The sequence below is a fragment of the Mus caroli genome, unplaced genomic scaffold (genome assembly GCF_978045245.1).
Source record: "Mus caroli unplaced genomic scaffold, Mus_caroli_1 scaffold_16, whole genome shotgun sequence".
Classification (NCBI taxonomy): Eukaryota; Metazoa; Chordata; class Mammalia; order Rodentia; family Muridae; genus Mus; species Mus caroli.
Genome location: NW_028227271.1, coordinates 45,347,919 through 45,371,230, shown reverse-complemented (window position 1 = coordinate 45,371,230; position 23,312 = coordinate 45,347,919). Strand labels below are relative to the sequence as shown.

Below are 23,312 nucleotides of genomic sequence, written 5' to 3'. Positions count from 1 at the left end.
TTACACAGGTAACAGGAAGCAGTAGACAGCTCTTTTAAAAAAGAAGAGGAAGAAAAACAATAATAAAGACGGGGGACGGGTTTTCAAACCACAGCTGTTAGAGATTATAAAGTATGGAAGAAAATCTTCCTTTGTACTTTAAAAAGTCCTGGGAAGATGATCATTTTCATGATTTGAACATTAGGAGTTAATGTAGCCTGAACAGAAGCATGCATTTTATAAAGATTGCTATAAAAACAGCTTTTGGTAAGATTTTAGGAAAAAAAAAAAAAGAAAGAAAAGAAACACAGCTGTATTTTGAAAAGACTATGTGGAATGCCTAATCTCTAGGTGTCTAGCAAAGTATGCATACAAAAAAGTTATCTGAATGTCAAATAAGCTTTTAGGAGTTTAAATAAGCATGAAATGTCTGAGCGTGAAGTAGCACCCAGAGAGCAGCATATTTTAATTTTGTTAGTGTGTGTTGAGGACTGTGCCCATGGAGACCAGAAGAAGATGCCACATTCCCTGAGCTGCTGGGTGCTGGGAACTGAACTGGAGTCCTCTGCAAGAACAGCAAGTGCTCCTTACTGCTGAGCCAGCTCTCTAGCCCTAACAGTGGAATATTATATTATATTATATTATTAACTAATTATTTTTTATTTAAACAATTTTTTATTAGATATTTTCTTCATTTACAATTCAAATGCTATCCCGAAAGTCCCTTATACCCTCCCCCAACCCTACTCCCTAACCTACTCACTCCTGCCTCCTGGCCCTGGCATTCCCCTGTATTGGGGCATAGAATCTTTGCAAGACCAAGGGCCTCTCCTCCCACTGATGGCCGACTAGGCCATCTTCTGCTACATATGCAGCTAGAGACACAAGCTCCGGGGGTACTGGTTAGTTCATATTGTTGTTCCACCTATAGGGTTATAGACCCCTTCAGCTCCTTGGGTACTTTCTCTAGCTCCTCCACTGGGGGACCTGTGATCCATCCAATAGATGACTGTGAGCATCCACTTCTGTATTTGCCAGGTATTGGCATAGCCTCAAGAGACAGCTATAGCAGGGTCCTGTCAGCAAACTAACAATGATCCTTCTCAATTTAAGTTAAAAGATTTTAAATAAAAATAATTCCTATCAAACATTAAAATATGCACATAGAAGCTACACTAGAACGACTAAAAGATAAATTATGTATGTGGGTAACTTTACTATTATTTTCTGAAATAACAATCATGCTAAATATTATAAGATTTTATCAAACATCTGATATACCAAAGACTACTCTAAACTTTGTTATCTTAAGCACGTTCCACTGAAACCAGTCTATATTCCTGTCATTTCTATGTCAGGCTCACTGTATTTGTACCTTAAGCAGTTCTGAGAAAGACTTCTTCATAATTATGTAATTCACATTTGTTTTGGTAAAAGGAATAAGAGGGTACCATTTGTTTGTGCCAACTGCAGTGCATCTTTACTGTCTTGGAGACTTCCACCTGTGATCATAAACTGAAATGGCAAAAAGGAAAAGAAGCTGACTTCCAGGGACCAAACTCCTTCCTCCAGTTCACCGCAGGGTGCTGGCCCCACTACCGCTCCTTTATGTTCATGAGGAACATCAACTCCACACAGTGCTACCTGATTTCTGTCCACACACACCCTCTCACAAGATTCCTGTGTTACATAATAACACGCATTTACATGTTTGTCTCTTTTAGCGACAAGGTCTAGGTCTCTTGAGGATGCAATTTATATGTTATAGAACAGCTAAGGACCTGCCTAGTCAAAATTCTGTTCACTGAAATAAGTGACCATGAAAATCAGTAACTGGCGTGTTGATTGGGAGGTGAAACTACTTGTGGAAGGGTACCAAAAGGCTTTTCATCTTTTCACTTTCATCCAAGCTCAAGTGTACAGGGAGGTCAGCCAGATACTAGCCGATGTACAGTGTCACAACAGACTGACCCCGGAAACAGGCATGGGAATGCAGCGGTCTTCTCAGTCATTCAGAAACTTGGCAGAATGTAACATAATCCCTTGCCGCTAAGGTTTGTTTGGAAAATAGGTATTTTTCATTAAAATATACTGTTTATGTTATAGTTTATCATTTCTGAAATGAGTTGATATTTACAATATTTCTGCTTTAATTCCTAGAATAACATATATAATGCATACAACCCACAAAAAAAGCTTTTTAGAGGGCTGGCCATATCCTACACAAAGCAGAGGGTTCTAAGGACAAAAGCTGGTACATTAGTGTCGTGATGGAGGAATTCACGGCTCTGGAGAAGTCAGCATGCTCCAGACAGCCATTAGAGTCATTCAGTGGTTAGAATGCCACCTTTACTAATCTGTCAGACATAATTAAAGAACCTAGTGCTGTGTAAGGTACTTTCTAAAGGTGATTTAAGGACTGATTATTATCTTTTAAAACATACTTCTGAGTGTTTCTAAGCTAAAGTAAAGATAGTTCATTGTAGGTACACACCAAAGAGAACGCACACAAAACAAAGGTGGGATTGTGTGTGAGGAACAGATACTGTCATACAGCGACATAGGATGACCAGCTACTGAGAGTGACCAGCCACTGAGCGTCTACACAGGGAATATACAGTCACTACTAAAATTTCAAATGCACATAAAATATAAGATTTAAGAAAAATGTAAGATATCAGAAAAACTATTCTTTACTAACCTTACCTAAGTCTCAAAAACTACACCAGCTACCCACATAAAGAACTTCAATACTGTAGAACAGTTTCTAACCAAATCCACTTACATTCTCTCTCCCTGTCCAGATAACCTGAGAAAGGCAGGCAAGGCTAGGCCTTCATGGGCTTCCCTCCCGGCATGCGTCTCCTGACCTGGCAGTGGGGATGCCATCACATACATCACGAAGGCTTACCCATAGCAGCTTTTTCTTTAATCCTCACCACGATGTTCTCACACACTTCTAAAATATCCACTGTTTATGGATGAGAAGCTGAGATCTGGAATACCCCAGGTTTCAAAGCTATGAAGGAGGAAGCTGGGGCTGGAAGCCAAGTTTGTGATGCCAAAATCATACTTCTAATTATACACCATAACTGCTGGTAATGAGCTCAGTAGGTCCAAGTGAACTCTGCCCCTTCCTATTATTTCTGTCTATCCTTTACGTGTGAGAGTGTGTGTGAGTGTGTGTGTGTGTGTGCACTCAGTTATAACTGAGGAAAGTACTCCTGCTGACATGGGGAAGGTCGGAGCCTGATCCTTCAGTGTCTGCAGAAGAAACATTAGATCAAGTGATCCATCACGAGGGAGTGAACATATGACTAAAAGTTCATGCAACTTTGATCCTTTCTCACTGCTTTTGAATAATCAATATATAGGGTTAGAGACCGCAGCGTTTATTTAACTAGCATCACGTTTTAGAACTGAGTGTGTTTAACTTAGAAGCAATAGCTACAAAGTGAATTGATACTATGCTATAGAATATAACTTTATTTCTCAGATGTGTGAGCTTACCTACCATTTTTAAAACCAATTTTAAAAAATACTTACTTGAAGAATTTGGCTTAAGCTAGTTAATGTTCAATTTCTTATTAGAACTCTAAAAACTTGTAAGCCTTTTATTACTGTTAAAACTAAGGAGTTTTCTTAGTTATCTAATGGTATACCCACAGCTAACTCTGGTAATGCATGCATGTGTTTTGATAACTATTTCCAACGCATGAGATTATAACATTTATGGAAGGCTGTCTTTAAGAGTAGCATGTGTTATAGTTTTATTTTTTCTGTCACACTTTGTCACATTTCTGATGACATACCTGAGGACTGTACAACCTATCTGTGACAGAACATGCATTTCTATTACACACAGGACAGAAGTGAGTGTGTGCCGGTGGCTGTCACTGTTACTGTGTGTCATTTTAACTAACACTTATTTTAAAAACAAAGAAATTCGACAATAACAAAATTCAGATGTTACCTTTTTAACACCAATCTGGATAGCTCTCTCTATTACATCTTGTAAGTCATCTGTGTAAGAAAAATCACATATTAAGAAAAGCTAGTAAATATAGAGATATCTATAATTATGCATGCATAATTTTTATCTCTCCTTAAAGTAAAAATGCACAAAAATAATCATGTACTAAAACACAGCCTAATCAGTGCTAGTTACTTGTAAAATAGTGAAACTAGATTTGTAAAACCTTAAAAAAACATAAAACAAGAAACTGAATAGTTAATAATTAATTTAATTGTACTTTTACTTTGTTGAACAAAAAAGGAGAAAATGACAGAAGTCAGGAGGTCCACATTAAAGATGAACTCAATGGCTACAATAGATGTATGTGCCTTCTATCCAAACTTGTATTTGTATATGAAAGTGTACATGCCCGTCTGTCTGTCTGTGTCCATGTCCGTCCGTCTATCCGTGCATGTGTGTGTGTGCCCGTCCGTCCGTGTGTCTGTGTGTCTGTCTGCCCATCTGTGTGTGTGGTGTTTTCTTCTATCACTGTGGCTTATATAACTGATGCTCTCACTGATCCTGGAGCCCACTGCGTCAGATGACTGGCTGACAGCCAGCCCCTGGGAGCCTCGAGTTTCTTTGTCATCCACTGGGGTTAGACTCATGCTGCTGCTCTTAGCTTTAACATGTGCTGGGGATCCACACTCAGAACTTCATGCTTTGAACAACAAGTCCTTTACACTGAGCTATCTTCCAACACACTGTTAGGGCCAGAAACATAATGGGCAACAAAATAAAATACAAAAACTCCATTATGAATGTCATACTTCAGTTTCAGAGTAAATGGAAATAAAATTCAAATTCTATTTACATATACATAATAAAAATAATATACAAAAATAACTGGAATTCAAAAGACAAAACTCACCTTAGTTAACTTATACTGAGCATAGCATGTATGCCAGATTAGAAACTGCAGTAGTAGTGATAATTGACTACTGCATAACTTATGTCATAACATAAACACACATGCATACATACATGCTACAACACAGCATGAAATCTAAGCCCTAAAAAGGCAAGAAAAGCAGAGGTAATTTACTCAACGGTTACTTTATTGTATAAGTAACACATAAAACTAGCATCCAAACGTCTAAAATCTGTAAGAGTAAGTTTTACAGAGAGCCCTGGGAAAGCATGTGTTTTTCTTGTTTCCTGTGTTCAGGAAAGCCAGCTAGAGAAGCCTGGCATGGTCAGGTGCTGACTCAGCTCTCTGTGGTGTGGAACTCTTTCACCCTCCCTATTTGCATGTCCATAGAACATAGGCACTGTTCCCAGGCAGTGTGCACAGACACATCTATTGCAGACATCCTGCCTTTAAAATTCAGTGTCACCACTATTTCCTGCTTAGTCACCTCTCAGCTAACGCAACAGCCCAGTGGGCAGCACTTGTCTATGCTCACATCAGTTCCTGGGCTGATTCTTAGGACTGGAGAGGAAAATGAACTTATATGATAATACAAGCCACTTGCTTCTGGTGAAGCCTACACTTAAAGTACAATATCCGGTCCCACCTATACACTGGGCCTCTAAGTAGATACTGATGGAAAGAGTAGGGAAGACAGGGAGACAACAGCACACCACACTTTGTCCTTGGCTGAAAACATTTTCTTCCTTTCTAAAAGATTTATTTTTATTTTTTAATTCTCTCTCTCTTTCTGTCTCTGTGTGTGTGTGTGACACGTTGCTATATGAACATGAATGCACATGCTGTCAGAAGCCAGAAAAGGGCATCAGAGGCTTTGGAGTTGGGGTTATAGGCAGCTGTGAGCTGCCCACTGTCAGTAGGTTCAGGGAACTAAACTCAGGTCCTTTGTAAGAGCAGTAGTCCTCTTAACTACTGAGCCATCAAGTTTAAGAACTTGATAAGCTGATGTTCATAGGAAGTAATCGTTGGGTTCCATGCCTGTTGTTCAAAACAACGGTTTGCCAATGGGGCTTGACTGACTGAGTTCATTGTTTTGTCTGACATATGATGATGAGAGTTTTGCTTTGTTTTTTTAAAAATAAGTTCTCACTATGTAGCCCAGGCTGGCCTCTAACTTGCTATTCTCCTTCCTCTACCTTCTGAATGCTGGGTTTTAGATTCTCCCTCAGCTGCACAGAGTCCTTTAAGATTTCACTTTTAAGAGTGAATTGTGCTTTCCAAGATCTTGTAGCAGAGTTCATCTTCACAGAAGTCACTTTAGTAAAAGAGACATTCACCTTGATGCTTCTGCACCCCCCTATAAATTCCTCTGAACATAGGATCTGTCAGGTTGATGCCAATATCTGTGGAAACCAAAAGCAAAAGAGGTAGTCATTAAAATAAAATTTACTCAAAATATCTCTAAACAAGCTTTTCATTCACACATTCTATAATCTAAGCAGTATCAATTGGCTGGCCGATTCTTGGCAGCTCCATGATAGACCTGTGGGACACAGGAGGACTGAGATGTGATTTCTGCTCTCTAAAGACTCATGGCAGAAGTGAGTCTTTAAACACTCAGAAGGGAATGGGGCAGACCCATGCATAGGCAATTGTGGAGACAATGAGGGGGATAGGAAAGTTCATTGGGGAACCAAATTAAAATGTATCATATACACATATGAAGTTGTCAATAAATTTCTCAAAATTCTGAAAACATAAAACTACTGTTATGAGACACAGAAAATTCTACCAGAGTTTGGTAGCTGACTCAGAAGGGGATCCCAGGAAGAAATAATTCAGAACTGAATGTCGCAGGATGAGTTAGAGTCACCCAGTGTGGTGGTCTGAATGAGAACGACCCTATAGGGTCAGGTGGTGGAACTGTTTCGGGGGATTAGGAGGTGTGGCTTTGTAGGAGGTACGTCATGGAGTGGGCTTTGAGGTTTCAAAAGACCATGCCACCACTCTTTACTTGGAAGAGGCAGCACAGTGGAGCCAGCACTGGTGCTGGGGGTGTGTGTATGAGCCAACCCCAAGGGCACGAGTGTGGGAAAACTTGTCTGCCATGGGGTGATGCCCCCAACTCTCCCATATCTAGCAGCCTGCTGCCACGATTCCCACCATGATGGTAAGTTGCCTTGGTCATGGTGCCTGTTCCCAGCAATAGAAAAGTAACTAAGTCAGCAAGCCTCCTGGGTATGAAATAGAATAATTCATCAGGAAATTGAAGGTTTTGTAGTTGCTAAGGAGAAGCACAGGAAAGGGTTTAGGTAGAAAGGACAGATCAATTATGACACACACTTATGTTAAAAATACTGGATTCAATATAATGCCTGATGATTTGTAATCAAAGGCAAGACTTACATTGAAGATATGTCACTCAGGAATACTGGAAGCTGGGATGTGAAGGGAGCAACAGAAGTTAGAGTCTCATTTGAAAACTAGGAAAAGCTTATGTGCAGTGGAGACAGACCGAGATGGTGATGAGAGTGGAGATGTAGATAAACTACTTCCTTATTCACCAACTACACCTGGGGGCTGACTTTGTCAGATGCTGTGTGTCAGGATGTGCTGCTCCAACAGTATGACAGACTGTGAGACCTAGTCAGGAGTTTGGATAACCCAAGAGATAGTGAAGAGAGAATTCTAGGCTGTTGCAGGATATTTGATTGGACCTGAGATTGTGTTGTTTATTGGAAAAACCTGTTTTTAGTTGTGCTGTGGTGGCTTAGCCTTAGCACACACCAATCCCTCTGGCTAGAATACAATCACTCTCTTAATGCACACCTTTAATCCCAAACAATGAAGATAAATGTAGTTTGTAGAAGGAAGCACCCGTGTTTAAAGTGATGTCTAATTGAGTGGCAGACAAAGTGACGAATCAGAGGAAGAACCACCATTCCCTTGATAAACTAAGGACAGCCTCCTCTTCACGGTCCACCTTACCAAGTTGAATGGCAAAAAACTTCTGTCCTTCCACGCCATGTGAATCACATCGGTTTCCTCTAAGACCTTCTCCAAGTCTCCCACAGAAAATGCTGTCAGACAGAAGCCACTTCCTCATCAGCCCACCCACCAGAAACATCTGTGGAAATACCACAATAACTCAGCACTCCGATACAGAGGAGCCAAAGAAAAGTTCAAATAAATTGACTGGACATAGTTCTATCTATGAACAAGGCCCATAAAGTACAATACCATGAAATGACTACAATTACTCAGAGATGGAATAAAGTGAGCTTTGGAGTCAGAATTCTTGCCACTGCCAGTAATTAGTGAAGGATCTTGGTCCCTGCTGAGCCTCCATTGTCTTCTTGGTGGATGAGCAGAATTTTCCCTGTGGCAACAGTAACACTGGCAGGCAGTCACCATGTCCTGATGGAGGAGTCAGACACTGGCAAGCCCTGCTATTTAGGACAGTAGTGTCTCCACTTCATTAATGTTTAAAAATAGCTGTCTTTAATTAAAAAAAAAAAAAAACTACTGGTATCAATGAGTTGATTTTTCAAAACAAAGTGGGAAAGCATTTGTTCTGTTGCTCTCTAACAGAAAGCAGTATCTGCAAACTGTTTGGGCTTAGTGAATCTTGTCAAGGCACTGTCACCTATGATTTAGGAACACGGAGAGACTGTAAACAAGGGATTTAAAATAGCATTGGACGTTATTAGCCTTGAGATATAATTTCAAGGTTATAAAGTTTCAATAACTAGAGAACAAGGAACTCACACCACTGTTCAGCAAAAACACAAATTCGAAAGGTCAGACAAGCAGCCCAGTTTCTTCAGCAAGTCAGTGCCAAAAAATACTTAAATGAGCCACAAAAGGATGCCACAGCAGAGGAGTCAACTCCTTCCTGTGGCCACTGTCTGTCGTCTTGCTAAAGGTGTTACTGTGACACAGGGCCTCATCATGCAGAACAAGACTCTGCCTCTGGCCCGAAGTGCTGAAGTTACAGGTGAGCACTGCCTTACTTGGCTTCATTGCCTATTTGGTTAGTCCCTATACTAGTAATGGTTGAACATTTTAAATTGTTTTCTTTTAAAGCAACAGAATATTCCTCTACTTGTGAAAATTATTAAAAAGAACAATTCAGGGGCTGGGAAGATGGTTCTGCAGTTAAGGGTATTTGCTGCTTTTCCAGAGGGCCCAGCTTTGGTTCCAGTATCCATATCAGATGGCTCCCAATTGCCAGTGACTCTAGGAGCTTCTGGGCACCTGGCTCCCTCTTCTGGCCTTTCCAGGTATCTATCTGCACACATACCCACTCCCATATGGCTAAAATAAATCAACTTTTAAGTTTAATATTCAATGTCCATAAAACTTTATTGGGTCATGGACAAAATGAGTTGTTTATATACTAAGTCTGCTTTCAAATAACAAGGTGTAAGACAAAAAGGAAAAAAAAAAAAAAAAACCAAAACTGCATTCTCTGCCACAATCTCAGATCTACAACATTAAATATATTTTAAATTGTATTATAACATTGCAAGTAACAAACCTTCATTCCAGCCGGGCAGTGGTGGCGCACGCCTTTAATCCCAGCACTTGGGAGGCAGAGGCAGGTGGATTTCTGAGTTCAAGGACAGCCTGGTCTACAGAGTGAGTTCAGGACAGCCAGGACTACAGAGAAACCCTGCCTCAAAAACAACAACAAAAACCCTTCATTCCTCTTTTTAATATATATTATTGCTCCACAAAATAAGGTTTCCTCACTTATTCTGTAAGTCTGTGTGAGCCCTTCTCTTTAATTCTTTGGATAAGCATCCAAGAACCTGGAAACGCCCAGCGTAGACTCTAACAACCAGGAACAGGGACAGTATGAGGTGAGGAGTGAAGGCTCTTGTGCCCTCTCCAGGACATACCACTTCCTAGCATCAAGAACCCAGAACACCTAACCTTCACTTCAGGCTTTCTCATAGAGTTTTTGAAAAACCTGCTAACATTCTCCCCACGTTTGCTTTGACTGGCCATAGGACTCATGTCTCTGGTGTAAAAACTAACTCAGGACTAGATTTCTCACAACTCCAAATTTATATACAGTGTCTTGGGAAAATATATTGCTTAAGGTGTCGCTCAGATTTTACAGTATAACCTTAAACCACTCTCCTGATTCCACTTCTGAGTGCTCGGACGATGTCTCTATTTGGATGTCCTTTAACTCACGAATGGACCTAATCCATTAGATCCAGATGGCCTAGGTATTTTTTTTGTTTTGTTTTGTTTTGTTTTTCGAGACAGGGTTTCTCTGTATAGCTCTGGCTGTCCTGGAACTCACTTTGTAGACCAGGCTGGCCTCGAACTCAGAAATCCGCCTGCCTCTGCCTCCCAAGTGCTGGGATTAAAGGCGTGCGCCACCACGCCCTGCTGGCTTAGGTATTTCTTAACCTGCCATCTTTGGGTGTTCACTTCCCACAACAGGCATGAACAGTCAGTGCTAAATGCTATGCACAACCATTCCATTTCTCCTTTTCTATTCTTTTCCCTGTTTGCAAAACCTGAAATACTTCCATGCGTCCCCTTATCTGCCACAAAATCTACAAAACGACTATCAGGGTAACCTCCTCCCTGTCACTTTCCACCCTTAAGTAGCGGGAAAGTCCACAAAGACGAAGTTCATGCTGAGACTACCCACATCGGTATCCCAGAAGGCAAGACTCTTTCCGAACAACTGGCACTCAAAGATTTGCTGAAAAGCCTTCATTGGAACGCCACTCCCTATAGAAGTGAAATTTAAGTAATCGAGACTTTTGGGTTCCAAGTTATCCTTCCAACCTGCCTCTTACAATGTCCCCCATTTTGAATCCTTGCCGCACTCTCCAGCTGTCAGATGTATCGTGGAACTTGCGAGGTGACACAATTTGCCACCCCCTCCCGTCTGTGGACTCCCATGTCTAGATGGCTTGTGAGCAGGACTTGGCCACATTCCCAGGACTCAATGTCAAGCCTCCCAGAGTTGTCTGTGGTATGAAGGGATGATTGAGTGAACCGGGACCTTGGAGGGACTGTCAGGCCGGCCATGAAGAAGAGTTCACGAAAGACAGAAGAAAAGTGATTGGCTTGGGGGGGGGGGGGGCGGTGCTTTTTCCTTTTTGAGTGATGGGAGGACTCAGGGACTAGCCCATGCTAGGCGATCAGTCTACGGCTGACGCACACCCCACACCTATTCCTCTCTTTCCAGTTGAATTAAACACACAAAAAAGCACAAGTCACAATGATTCATAGCCCGTGAATGCTCATAAATGAACATGCACTAGGGAAACCACCCTCCAGCAAGAACCAGATCAGTTATTGCCAGCACGCGAGGCCTCCGGGCATCTTCCGTGCTCTGGAAAGGCCATGCCGCGAAGAGGGGACCCGGGACGGTCAGCGAGGCTCACGACCAAGGAAAGCCTGCCCTTACCCACGAACTTGAAGAGACTCATGACGGCGCGGCAGGCTCCTCCCAGCGAAAAGTGGAAGTGGCTCAGAGCACGCTCGTCCTTCCGGTTCCGCCTCGCAACCGCCCGTTTCCGGGTTCCCGGCAGCCCCTGCGGTGGCCGCTGAAGGTGAGCCGGGCGCGATGGCGTTCTGTGCTACCCCGGCCTACCTGACCCACCAGCAGAAGGTGCTGCGGCTGTATAAGCGCGCGCTGCGCCACCTCGAGTCATGGTGTATCCACAGGTGGGGAGAGGGGACCCGGGGCTCGGGGACGGAAGCCGAGGGGCCCCGTGGGCCAGGCTGATCAAGGACTTGGGGGAACACAGTGAAGGGACCCCTTGAACCCGGGTCCCGATGCAGTCCTCTCTGCTTGATCTGGCGGAGATAATTGTGTGGGGCGCAACCAGGACCCAGCGTAGAAGGTTGCATGAAGAAATAAAAAGTATCTAGGACTGTCACTGTCATTGATCTAACGCTAACGTTTTTATGACTCTGTCGTCCCTAACCTTAACAGTAATTTGTCCATTATCTTTAGTTTGCAGAGTAACTCAGATATTAGTGATATTTTAGCCTGATTTTACAGATAAGCAGGCTCATTACCGTCATGTCTATTCCACCTCCTACGTCATTTTATTTCTTTAACCATTGTTACTAGTCTTCTCGTTAAGTCTCATACGGTGGCATATGTTGGGGGAGACAGATATTCTCCATTACATAATGAGTTTGAGGCTAGGCAAAAAAAAAAAAAAAAAAAAAAATACCCTTTTTACAAACAAACAACAATATAGTGTTAAAACGTGTAGACTTTCATGACCTAAAAGAAATGCAAGGGGCAGTGACAACCGAAGATGTGTAAGTCCCAGACCGCCACACTCTTATCCTAAAACCTAATCCCACAAAGAGGACTTCTAAGAAAAAGATGGAAAATTAACCCCGTAAGACCTGCAGAGGGTAACCCCCGAATCCTAGGATACAAGTTTGTGGTTACATCTCTTTGTTGTACAATGTTGTACAGTTGCTAGCTTCTTTTCAAAGTTTTTCGTATTTATTTAACAGAATTTGCAATTCAGCGTCCATTCTGGATGGCAAATAAATGACAGTTAACCCTCGATTTTGAGCTGCAATCCCCATGGATTAACGGGGAAGGTGACGGGGAAACTCAGAAGGAGCAGAGTTACCAGTGTTGCTAAGGAAGCTAAGCCTGCAAGAATCCAGACAGTGTTATAGTACAGCTGGAAATAGTAGGGCTCATATTCATGGAGGGAATAACCAAACTAGCTACTATGACAGCACTAACAGATTTGAAAGCTGACATCTTTTCTTAGTCCTTGTCCGCATCAGTTCCCTTAAAACAAAACAAACAAAAAAAAACCCGTGTTGATATCACCTGTGTGACAACCTTGCCTTCCTCCTTGTTGGGACAGCACTGCCTGGCATGCTAGGCCAGCTGGCCTGTAAACATGTGGGCATTTGTCACATCTTGTCATCCTGAGGAGGAACGCTGGGACCACTGATGTGTTCTCCCATGTCTAGTTTTACGTGGGTTTTAGGACTCCAAACTCGGTCCTAATGCTTGCATGGTACTTTACCTACTGAGCCACATCCCCCTAGCCCTCATTTGTCTTCTAGGACATTCACTGGTTCCACCTAAGGCTCTGTCTTAGGCACTGTGTTTCCTTAGGATGTCCTCAGTGTTGGTGCTTGAATTAGCTGTATTTCTAGTTGTCTATGAGGGCATCTGCTATCTGCTAAACTGAGTTTATCCAAATTCTTTAAAACCAAGCTTTTTTTTTTTTAATTCCTCATACTGATTATATTCTCAAATTTCCAGCTAATGACATTACTAGCAATTCAATTGTCTAGATGACCTCAAGGGTTCCCTAGTTCCCCTTCTGCCTCTAACATGTATCCTCATGCAGTGGACCTTATTGGACACTACTTTTTGTAAATTATTTTTTGGTGTAATGACTGTTGTATCACTGAGAACTTGAAACCTGCCAACCACTTTGTGAAGTGTACTTTTGTATATATGCTCTTGAAATGTGTATGTCAGCCTTTCCATTAAGTAACTTTCCCCAGACTATACAGCTAGTTTAGCAGTAGTCTAGAGAGGTTCCCTCTCATGACTTGGTGGTCTGGATGGGTATTTTGTTTTGTTTTCTTGGGTCTTGTCTGACAGTGACACAGGTCTTCCCATCTTCTGCTAGATGCTGTGCCAAATCCTGGAGATGGCATGGGTGATCTAGCAGAAGATGAGAGGACCTGTGGTAGTCACCAATGAGTGCCTATCAAATGAACCTGCAAAGGTTGTCACCTTTTCCTTTCCTGTCGAAATCCTTAGAGGAGAGAGGAAAATAGCTAGGTTGTACTTAATGCATTGTGCCTGTTACTGATGAGATGTTCAGCATCTGTTGCTGTTCCGAGGGCCACAGAGGAAGAGCTCACGAAGACCTGAAGTTGGTGAGGTGCCAGAAAGGTGCTCATCTGGCATGCATTGATAAGAGTGCTGCCCACTCAAGTAGATAACGGTTCTGATGTCCACACTCATTTCGATTTAAGGGACAAGTACCGGTACTTTGCTTGCTTGATGAGAGCCCGGTTTGAAGAACATAAGAATGAGAAGGATATGGTGAGGGCTACCCAGCTGCTGAGGGAGGCGGAAGAAGAATTCTGGCAGAATCAGCATCCTCAGCCGTATATCTTCCCAGACTCTCCGGGGGGCACTTCCTTCGAGAGATATGAGTGCTACAAGGTAGGTGAAGGGTGCAAGGCAGCTGCTTTACAGGACACCAGCCTTGTCTCCAGGCCCACACACCTCTGCCTTATATACCATGTGCCATTTGAGCCGTGGCCAGATTTTCCCTGACTGCTGAACTTTTTCCTCTCCTCTTTTCATAAATTCAGCCCTAAGGTTTGGCAGTGTACTTTTGGCAAAGCACAATGCTTAAAGTATTTGGTACATAGCTCATTTGGGGAACTTCAAGTTAGCCAGTTTGGATTGGTACTGAGCATTGCTGAGAGACTCAGGTGATGTTTGCATAACCCTTGGTGTTTAGTAGATGGGAGCCAGAGAGGAGGGATGCCAGCTCTCTTGGACACCTTTAATGTTTCGGCCACATGGCTCTTTAAGGCGTTCTCTCTTACCTGGTCTCTGCTTGCCCTCTGCTCTTCATTGCTTACAGTCAGAAATGGTCCAGTAATAACTGTCTCACATGCATACACACTATTGTATACGTATATGTGGTGTGTGATATATGTATGTGTTGGTGAGTATACTGGTAGAAGCCAGGGTCGTTTGCAGGGCTCTTCCTTAGTTGCTCTTTACTTTTATTTCTTGAGATGAGGTCTCTGCTGAACCTGGAGACTCTCTTTTTTTTGTTTTTCTTTTGGCTAGGCTGGGTGGCCAGGAAGCTCCAGGGATCCTTTCACCAGTCTGGCCCGTCACTGGGATTACAGGTGCTTAGCACCACGCCCGCTTTTGCATGGGTGCTGGCACTCGGTACTCAGGTTCCCATGGCTGAGTGGTAAGCACTTGACCAACTGAGCCAGCTGATAACTGACAGCGGCCCCTTGAGTTTTGTCTTCTGTCCCCTGAGCAGGCCGTGTCCACGGCATTTCTAGTTATCCTGCGGAATAACGCGTGCTGTTCTCTTTCGGCAGGTTCCAGAGTGGTGCTTAGATTACTGGCATCCCTCTGAGAAAGCAGTGTATCCTGATTACTTTTCCAAGAGAGAGCAGTGGAAGAAGCTGAGGATGGAGAGCTGGGATCGGGAGGTGCGTCTTTCGACAGTGCACCAGAGCGTTTTGCTTGGTCTGCATGTGGATGGAGCTTGCCTCTGTGGGCTGGGGTCCACAGTCCAGCCGTGACGGTCATGCTGACTTCTTAGCCAGACTTTTAGTTTCTCACTGTGTTCATTTTCACATTGGCCATCTTCCAGATACGTTGTCTCTAGTGCGCTTTGAACCTCTCTGATCTCTCACCTCCACCTCCTCTTCCTGTTCTATAAAACTCCTTGTCCTTTCCCTACCCCAGAGGCCTAGGCATTCTTCATTCAGCTTAGGATGGTCAGAGTTGGGCTTTAGCAGCTCTTGTCATAGCGTGGGTGCTATGTTGGAGAAGCCAGGAATAATCAGAAGCCCAGTTTAGGGTTTGTGTGGTAGTTTCAGTGAAAAGGTTGTGTGGTCCACAGAGTGCTACAGTAGCTGTGGAAGGGGTATGGACAGGCAGAACGTCCCCTGGAGGGATCTTCATTGGCTATGGGAGATGGGGTCAGGGACATGAGAAACCAGTGGTTTCCAGGTTCTGCAGTTCAGGGCTGGTGACCAGGTAGGGAAGACTGGTATAAGGTGGAGAGAAGTCCCGGATGTCAGGGATTATCAAACATTCAGAAGGGTGAAGCTTGGGACTCTGGCGTCTGAAGGAAACATTCCACTTGGCAACTAGGAGTGTAGGATCTGGTCTAGAAATGGAAGTCTGTCACGTTTTCAGTTTTATTTAAAATTGTGGAGACGACTGAGATCCTTGAGAGGAAACTAAAAAGGCTCTTTACTCTGTTGTAGACACGTGTGTGTAACTGCATTCAGGTGAAAGGGAGGCTCTCAGTATCCCGAGAGGACAGCCACGGGAGTGGGTATGGCGGGTGGGGAGCACATGGAAAAGTAGGCTTGCCAAGTGACAGTGATGGCCCATCTGACACTGGGCAATTGATGCAGTAGACATTGGTTTGTTCTAGTATTTTCTCCTTAGCTATACTGACCTTTCGGGTCCAGTTTGCCCATTGAGCCGTTTCTCCAGCCAAGTAAGAGAATTCCAGAGCCAGGCAGTGGTAGCACACACCTTTAATCCCAGCACTTGGGAGGCAGAGGCAGGTGGATCTCTGTGAATTCAAGGCCAGCCTGGTCTACAGAGTGAGCTATATAGAGAAACCCTGTCTGGGAAAATAAAACAAAACAACAGGAGACTTACAGTGTATCAAAGGGAAGGGTCATATAGGGTCTAAGCTGAATTTAAAAAGGCAGTTGAGACAGTCTGATACAGAGAACTCCAGGTCAGAAGGGATGTGTAGATCAGTTCCCTTGGCATCTTGGAGGGTACTTATGCAGATGGGCAGGCGGGCAGCAGGAACTAGATACTGGTCTCTCAGTTTACCATTTTTGAAGTTGTACTGGTTATGTGAGATAAAGTCCAGGATGTTGGAATTAGAAGGCCTTAGCCAAGGTGGAGTAGAAAGGCCTCTGTGGCCAAGGGACATCATGTTTTGTAATAAGTATTAGAGCATATTGAGGCTTAGAATATATTTTCATGGTAAGCAGCAGGTTTGTTCTGCCAGTGACCACTGAGGACCTCTCCTGAGTCTCCCCCGCCCCCTTCTCTCTTTGCTTTCAGCTCCTGGATGTTATCCAGTGCTGTGTATGGATGAGCTCTTACTTCTAGGTCCAGTCCCGTTAGGACAGTGATGCTGAGAATCCTGTTGGGCAACATCCGGCAGGGCAGAGCCTACTTTTCATGTGACTTCACCTGAATTCTTGTCCAGGCTGCTCCCTGGGAACTTGTTAATTTGCATCACTAGTACATCTGAGCTGGGCTTCTTAATGCTTTGGGAGAGTGCTTAGATAGGAGTGTTTTCCTGGGGACCATGGGACACCATGACAAACGGAATCAGGCAGACTAGTGGCTTTGCTGAAGGAGTAGGTGACAGGAGAGTGCTCAGCTTTGCTGTGCTAAGAGAACAAGTGAGAACAGCCACCTGGCTCACCAGGAATGACACCACTGGGAAGGCAAGGCAGGGAGACCGGTCGACTCAAGACTCTTTGTTGTATTGGGAGACTCAGGCATAGAAACAGTGCAGGTTTATATGAAATAACCTCTTCTTGATGCTGATTCCGGGTGGAGGGAGACATAGCCCACTGTCTGAGCATGCACATGGGTCTTACTGTGAGAGTCCTTAGTAACTGTCCCTTCCTTGTCCCCTTCTAGGTTAAGCAGCTGCAGGAGGAAACATCACCTGATGGTATTATGTCTGAAGCTTTGCCTCCTGCTAGAAGGGAAGGTGACTTGCCCCCACTGTGGTGGCATATTGTGACCAGACCTCGGGAACGGCCCACATAGAGGCAGGCCCCTCACTGTTTGTTCATGCTTGCAAGTGAGAGTTTCAGAGCACACTCACACTTGCCCTAATAAAAGGAACTAGACACGTTGGCTGTGCCTGAAGTGTTCTTCCAGGTTACTGTGGCACCAAGTGCTTGCCTGCAGTGTGGTGTGGTTTGGTTTTTACCATGTATGGCCAGGTTTTTTAAGGTGCCTGTAGAATTATATTGATAGCACACGTGCTCTGTAAGGAAAAACTTCACAGAGCTAACCTGTGTTCAAGTGTTAGGGCCAGGTTGGCTTTCATCTTAGTACATGTACACTCAAGCACACTTGTGCACACGGACACACTCATGCAGGGCAGAGAACCGTGTGGGTGGCACTCCTCACCTTCCATCTTTAAGATGAGGTCTCTAGTGCACTGCTGTGCTCAGCTGCATGAGTGATGGAGCTCCAGACCTAGGTCCTCATAAGTGCTTTATCCACTGAGCCATCTCCCTTGCCCACAACTGAGAAAAGGCTGAAGATGAAGGCTTAACTAGTAAAGGGAAGGAATAAACAGAAGAGAAATACGGAGGGCTTTAAAAGAAAGAAAGAGAGAGCTGGAGAGATGGCTCAGCGTTTAAGAGTACTGATTGCCCTTCCAAAGGTCCTGAGTTCAGTTCCAAACCACCACATGGTGGCTCACAACCATCTGCAATGGGATCGGATGTCCTCTTCTGGGGTGTCTCCAGCTACAGTGTGCTCACATACATTAAATAAATAATTCTTTTTTTTTTTTTTTTTTTGGTTTTTCGAGACAGGGTTTCTCTGTATAGCCCTGGCTGTCCTGGAACTCAAGAAAAAGCCACAGATGCAGGCGGTTTCTCAGTGCCCCTGCATTGTAGGAGTGCAGGGTGCTGCGGCTCCGTGCTGCCTTCTTCATTCCCTAAGGCTTTGCTAATGGGATTTAGTCCTTATGAAAAAAGCAACTCTGAAACAGCTCAGAGCAGGCATAGGCCCAGTGCAGCCTTCTGGAGGGGAGTGGAGGTTTGCCAGTTGGGGCTCAAGAGTGCAATGTGGGATGATTTGGGATTCAAGGACCCAGCTGTGCCTCTCTGCCGAGCAGTCAAAGGTAAGGATATAGCAGACCTTTGTAAGTATCCCAAGTTCGTTTTTTTACAAAGGTAGAGCAGGGAAGGCTAGCAGTCAAGCCTGGTCTGCCCCCAGGAGCCGTGTGTGGAGAGAACTGCTGCCCAGACTGCCCATAGGCCTTTCCGCTCCACGGCACGCTCATGCCGGGTAGTTTTTAAAAGTGCACGCCTGTAACTCAGCACTTGAACTCTGCAGAGTTCCAGGTAAGCCAGGGCTGCAGAGGTGAAACAAGAAAGTAAGGCATTCTTTGTTTTAAGATTTATTTTATGTCTGTGAGTACACTATAGCTGTACAGATGGTTGTGAACCTTCATGTTTTTGTTGGGAATTGAATTTTTTAGGGCCTCTGCTCATTCTGGTCAACTCCGCTCACTCAGTCCCTGCTTGCTCTGCCCCAGAGATTTATTTGTTATTACACATAAGTCACTGTGGCTGTCTTCAGACACACCAGAAGAGGGCATCAGATCTCATTACGGGTAGTTGTGAGCCACTATGTGTTTGCTGGGATTTGAACTCAGGACCTTCTGAAGAACAGTCAGTGCTCTTACTTGCTGAGCCATCTGGCCAGCCCAAAGTAAAGCGTTCTTAAGCTACCAGTAAAACCGAGTTGCTTTTAGGTCGTTAACTCACTGGAACTGTTTATTAGGCAACTCTAGCCTTTACATCTTACAACTGCCACAGACGTAACTCCCCGGACATTTTCTAAGCTTAGTTTGAGGCTCTGTCCATGTTCTAACAATCTGAAGGAGACCTGAGAACTCTTTTTCTTAGTGATTCTTTATTTATAAGGTAGGCAGAAGCAACTGTTACAGGGAGACACGTTACACGCCGTTATCTATACAAGTTTCAAACAAAACTGCACAGGGAGAGGTCAACTCTCAATACAAACTAGCAACTAAATCACAATAATTTACCTTTAGAAAGGGTTCAATTTCAGCTGTGACACTGCTTTTACAGTATGCAAAAACACAAACAGAACTACCCAAGGTGTTTGTCACATTCTTTCTACATTGAATTTGGCAACAGTGTATATTAACTTTATTCGGATTATACTAACGTTTAAAAACTAAACAAGTGAGAAGCTGTACCAGCGTACAGTTCCCTCTGTTCCTTTCCAAGGTTTAAAATACCGCTTGGATCTGTTAGAATGACCTTGCAGCGACGTCTGCATCCGCAAAGCCATCTCAAGCATCATATGCACAAGGCATCAGCTACTTTGAGTCGTCAAGATTGGCGGGCTAAACCACAGGCACTACTGTTTGCTTCGTCTGCAAAAGGAGCTTGTTTTTCAAAGAAAAGAGCTTAAGTCATTTCTAATAATCATGCCTCTGCTTTAAAGCCATAACATAAAATGTCCTTTGAGCAATCAGTCACAGCCGTGTTAAATGTTATCTATAGAGCAATGGCTAGAGGAACGGTACTCTCACATCCGAGGTGGTGGTGTGTTAAAGTAGATTACGTCATCAGAGGCTAGAGCCAACAGAGATCTGCGGAGCACATGGGACCCACCAAGTCTCCTGCCCAAAATGTCAAGCGTGGACTGTCAGCTGCTGTGCCGCGGAGGGCCTTGCCCTTTGAACAGCTGTCTTTAAATGTGAGCTCTTGAAATCTACAGTTCTCTGTTGACTTTAGGGATGGGCATTTTAACAAATTTAACTTCCACTTAAAGAAAGAAAAGACAAATTCACTTTTAAAGAAAGAAAGAAAAAGAAAAAAAAAAAACATTGCCTGAATTGAAATCAGACTCCCAGTTGACAGTAAATAAATCCATTTTGCTCCGGTGTGTAGAAGCCAATCAACTGTCCTTATGTAAGGAAGGGAAGAAAAACAAGCCCCCAGATTGGTAAGCACATTGGCAAAATTGCTAGACTCCAAGCTGGTTACCCTTGATAAATCTGTTTGAATTTTTTTTCTTCTTCAAAATATCTGGGCTTTTCAATGCACCCAGCCTGCTGGGCACAGTTAAGTAAAAGGCATTTTCTATATCTAAGAATTCCCTGCTATCATTTTAAAATGTTTGCACGTTTTCTGAATTGCCTTACCCCTTTTGGATGTATTTGGATTCAGTGGAAGTGAGTATAAGAGACGAGAAAGTAAAGAAGGGACTATGTCTACCCATGGCAGCAGCATGCGCAGGACCGGGTGTGGGTGCTGTGTGTGCGGTCAAGAGGAATGCCGGGAGAAAGGAAGTCTTTAAAAACCTTACAGAAACAAACACTGCAATCTAGTATGGCTTATTCAGATGCGTTAACCATGAAGCTACTGGAAATTCAACCTACAAGGCTACTCTTAAATGTAACAGGATTGGCTATGTTGACAGTGTGCCCCTCCCCCAGCCCTCCCCCCAATCCCCACACAGTCCACCATGTCCGGTTTCCTTCTCTGCGTACTGCTCAACTGCTACTCCTGCGTTTCTCCTCCAGAACACAGTATATGTGAGTGAGGGTTTCACCCCTTATCCGTTGTGTTTATCCATTAAAATAACTTGAATTTGCTTCTAAACTAGACAACTACAATGCACCTACAAAAGCGTGAGGGAAGGAAAAAGAAAAGAGAAAAACAACTAAGTATGTAATCCTCTTGTGAAATTACTCCAAGGTTCCCATCCCAACCCACCCCCCTCCCCTTTATGCTTTTAAAATTTTACAAAGACCTGTAAAAAAGTTAAATGGAATTTGGCACCTTCAGAAAAATCAAAAGGGAAACTAAGATTAAAATATGCAGAAAGAAACCGTCAATATTTACAAATTAAAAGATCAAGGTTATGTCAATTACATATGTTGCTTTTAATTCTTATCTAAAGATGTCGAATACTTTGAAAAGAGCAGGATTCCGAATTGCCTACAAAATCGTTTGCTTGATTATAGACTGGAATGGATCAAGACAAATTAGGCTTTATTAATTAAAGAGTTCTTTCGAGCTGGCAGCATCTCCTGGGAACCAGGAGAACCTAAGAGAAGCGCGGTGCTGAGCGATCGTTGGTGGTCGTCTTCTTCAGCTTCACGCCCCTCCGGATGGCGTTCAACATGTCTTCTCCCTGAGGACTTTCTCTGGGGCTCAGGTCTGCGGGGTCACTCTCTGGAATCGGGCCTGGGGAGACAGTGGCACTTGGGGGGTCCCTTTCCTGGTCTTCAGCCTCGCTCTCTGGAATCGCCTGTCTGTGTTCCTCAGGGATACTGGGCTTTGGGCCTGGAAGTGGAGGGTTGACGGGCGCTTGGCCACTCCACAAGGAAGAGGGTATATTGCTGACACCCTGGGGCCCCTCCCCTGCAGATGGAGACTCGGGGCTGTGCTCACCCCGCTCCTCTGGCCCATCTGGAGGGGATGGCAAAACCCCAGGGAGGTCTGGGACAGTTGGGGTTTTGACAGGGACCACTGGTGTCTTGATGGGAATAGGACCAGCTCCGATGGTCCCCCGGCGGACAGAAGGCTTGGTGGAAGGGGTCCGTCGGATGGTCGCCACCCCTGGTGTGACCATAGCAGGTCCGAGAGTGGTGGGCAGGCCAGCCGTTGAGGCTGGACGCTTGGCTTGGAACATCCGCCTGTAAGACTGGCTGATGTCACTGTTCCTTGGAATGGTGGAGGACTTGTCGAATTCTTGCTGCTCTGCCTCCTGGTCGCCACTTACAGAGAAATAATCGTAATCTGAAACTGAGGATAGGAACTGATTAGATGGTCCAGGGCCAGGGCCAGGGCCAGAGCTCTTCTTTTCCCTTGCTGTGGTAGGAGGATGAGAATCACACCAGGCAGAGTACACGTGGCCTCACCCTCCCCTGCCCCGATGCCCACTGCCTCAGTACCAGTTCCCTTATAGGAGCCCTTTGCTCTGTTCACTAATGTACCCTGGGCATCCACAACAGAGAACTGTGAGGTGGGGGAAAGAACCCCAGAGCACTGAGCTGTGACAACGCTGCTGCCAACGACTCTGGGAGGTCGGATCAAAGGACACAAATTTGTCCGGTCATCTGGTCTACAATTAGCCATGAGAAAGCTCTCTCTCTCAGAACAGTGTTGGCTTTACCATCTTCATGATAACAGCTAACAGCCCAAGTGAGGGCTAGCAAGGGATGGAGCGCCTGAAAACCAAATACAAATGGCTCTGTGTGTATCTCAGGGCAACAAAGGAGGGATGCTTACAGTAAGCATTGTGGGGCCAGGTTTCTGAACAGCTTGTCAACTGAACTGGAGGCTTGAGGCTAGGTAATTCTTTGTTTGGGTGAGGTCTGGAGGGCTAGTGTTTCAGAGGTGGGTTAGAAAACCCCCAGCCTCTTGGCTTCTAGACACCAGTAGTACCCTTGCGGTTCTGACTACTAAAGATAGGTCCAGACTACTGACTGTCCCTGAGGGGTTGGGAGGAGGGACACCTTTACTTGAGATTTACTTGATCTTTAATAACGTGTTATACAGAGAGCCTTTAGCCAACCATCCCACAAGTAGCTACTCTTGTGTCAGATGTCTGCTCTGTCTGCCCCATGTGTATGGTGATGAGGGAGAGAGGTGAGGTGCCCACCTCCGACTAGATTAAGAACTTAGGGGCTGGATTCCATGGAGTTATGTGGACTTGGTCAAGTTACTGAGCCTCAGTGTCCGCATCTGTAAAATGGGGATAGAATCTCTCTCCTGTGTATGATTGTGAAGATTAAAACGAAGAAGAGGCGCCTCACACAGTGCCAAGCACACACGAGCATGGGCCTCATTTCAGGGTGGGGAGCATTGCACACGGATGGCAAGAAATGAGCAAAATATCCCCAAAGCACCCAGAGACGA

At 44.4% G+C, this 23,312-nt stretch overlaps 3 protein-coding genes across 20 annotated transcripts in view; 1 reads left to right on the top strand and 2 right to left on the bottom strand.

The window, feature by feature from the left end:
- Nucleotides 1-11,349, bottom strand: part of Tatdn1 (TatD DNase domain containing 1) — a 30,648-nt gene extending 19,299 nt beyond the window's left edge. The window contains exons 1-4 of one of the 5 annotated variants that reach the window (XR_015045578.1): nt 7,854-8,366; nt 6,203-6,268; nt 3,953-4,002; nt 1,431-1,494 (exon numbers count right to left, since the gene is read on the bottom strand). Coding sequence is in view for 2 of the 5 variants with exons in the window: in XM_029469595.2 (XP_029325455.1) it covers nt 1,431-1,494; nt 3,953-4,002; nt 6,203-6,268; nt 7,854-7,992 (319 nt within the window). In the remaining 3 variants the exon portion in view is untranslated. Of the gene's footprint in view, nt 1-1,354; nt 1,495-3,952; nt 4,003-6,202; nt 6,269-7,853; nt 8,367-11,307 lie in introns of those variants that run through there. The other 4 variants (XM_021182988.3, XM_029469595.2, XM_021182991.3 and 1 more) reach the window with 4 other exon arrangements.
- A 58-nt stretch (nt 11,350-11,407) lies between these two features.
- Ndufb9 (NADH:ubiquinone oxidoreductase subunit B9) lies at nt 11,408-17,523 on the top strand. The gene is made up of 4 exons (XM_021183699.2): nt 11,408-11,567; nt 13,884-14,076; nt 14,985-15,098; nt 17,302-17,523. The coding sequence occupies exons 1-4, from the start codon at nt 11,467-11,469 to the stop codon at nt 17,431-17,433; spliced, it is 540 nt and encodes a 179-aa protein (XP_021039358.1). The 5' UTR covers nt 11,408-11,466; the 3' UTR covers nt 17,434-17,523.
- Nucleotides 17,524-18,789: 1,266 nt separating this feature from the next.
- Mtss1 (MTSS I-BAR domain containing 1) overlaps nt 18,790-23,312 on the bottom strand; it is a 139,308-nt gene continuing 134,785 nt past the window's right edge. For all 14 annotated transcript variants that reach the window (XM_021182752.3, XM_085831658.1, XM_021182751.3 and 11 more), the window contains one exon: nt 18,790-22,196. In XM_021182752.3, the coding sequence (XP_021038411.1) occupies nt 21,496-22,196 (701 nt within the window). In that variant the 3' untranslated portion in view covers nt 18,790-21,495. The remainder of the gene's footprint in view (nt 22,197-23,312) is intronic.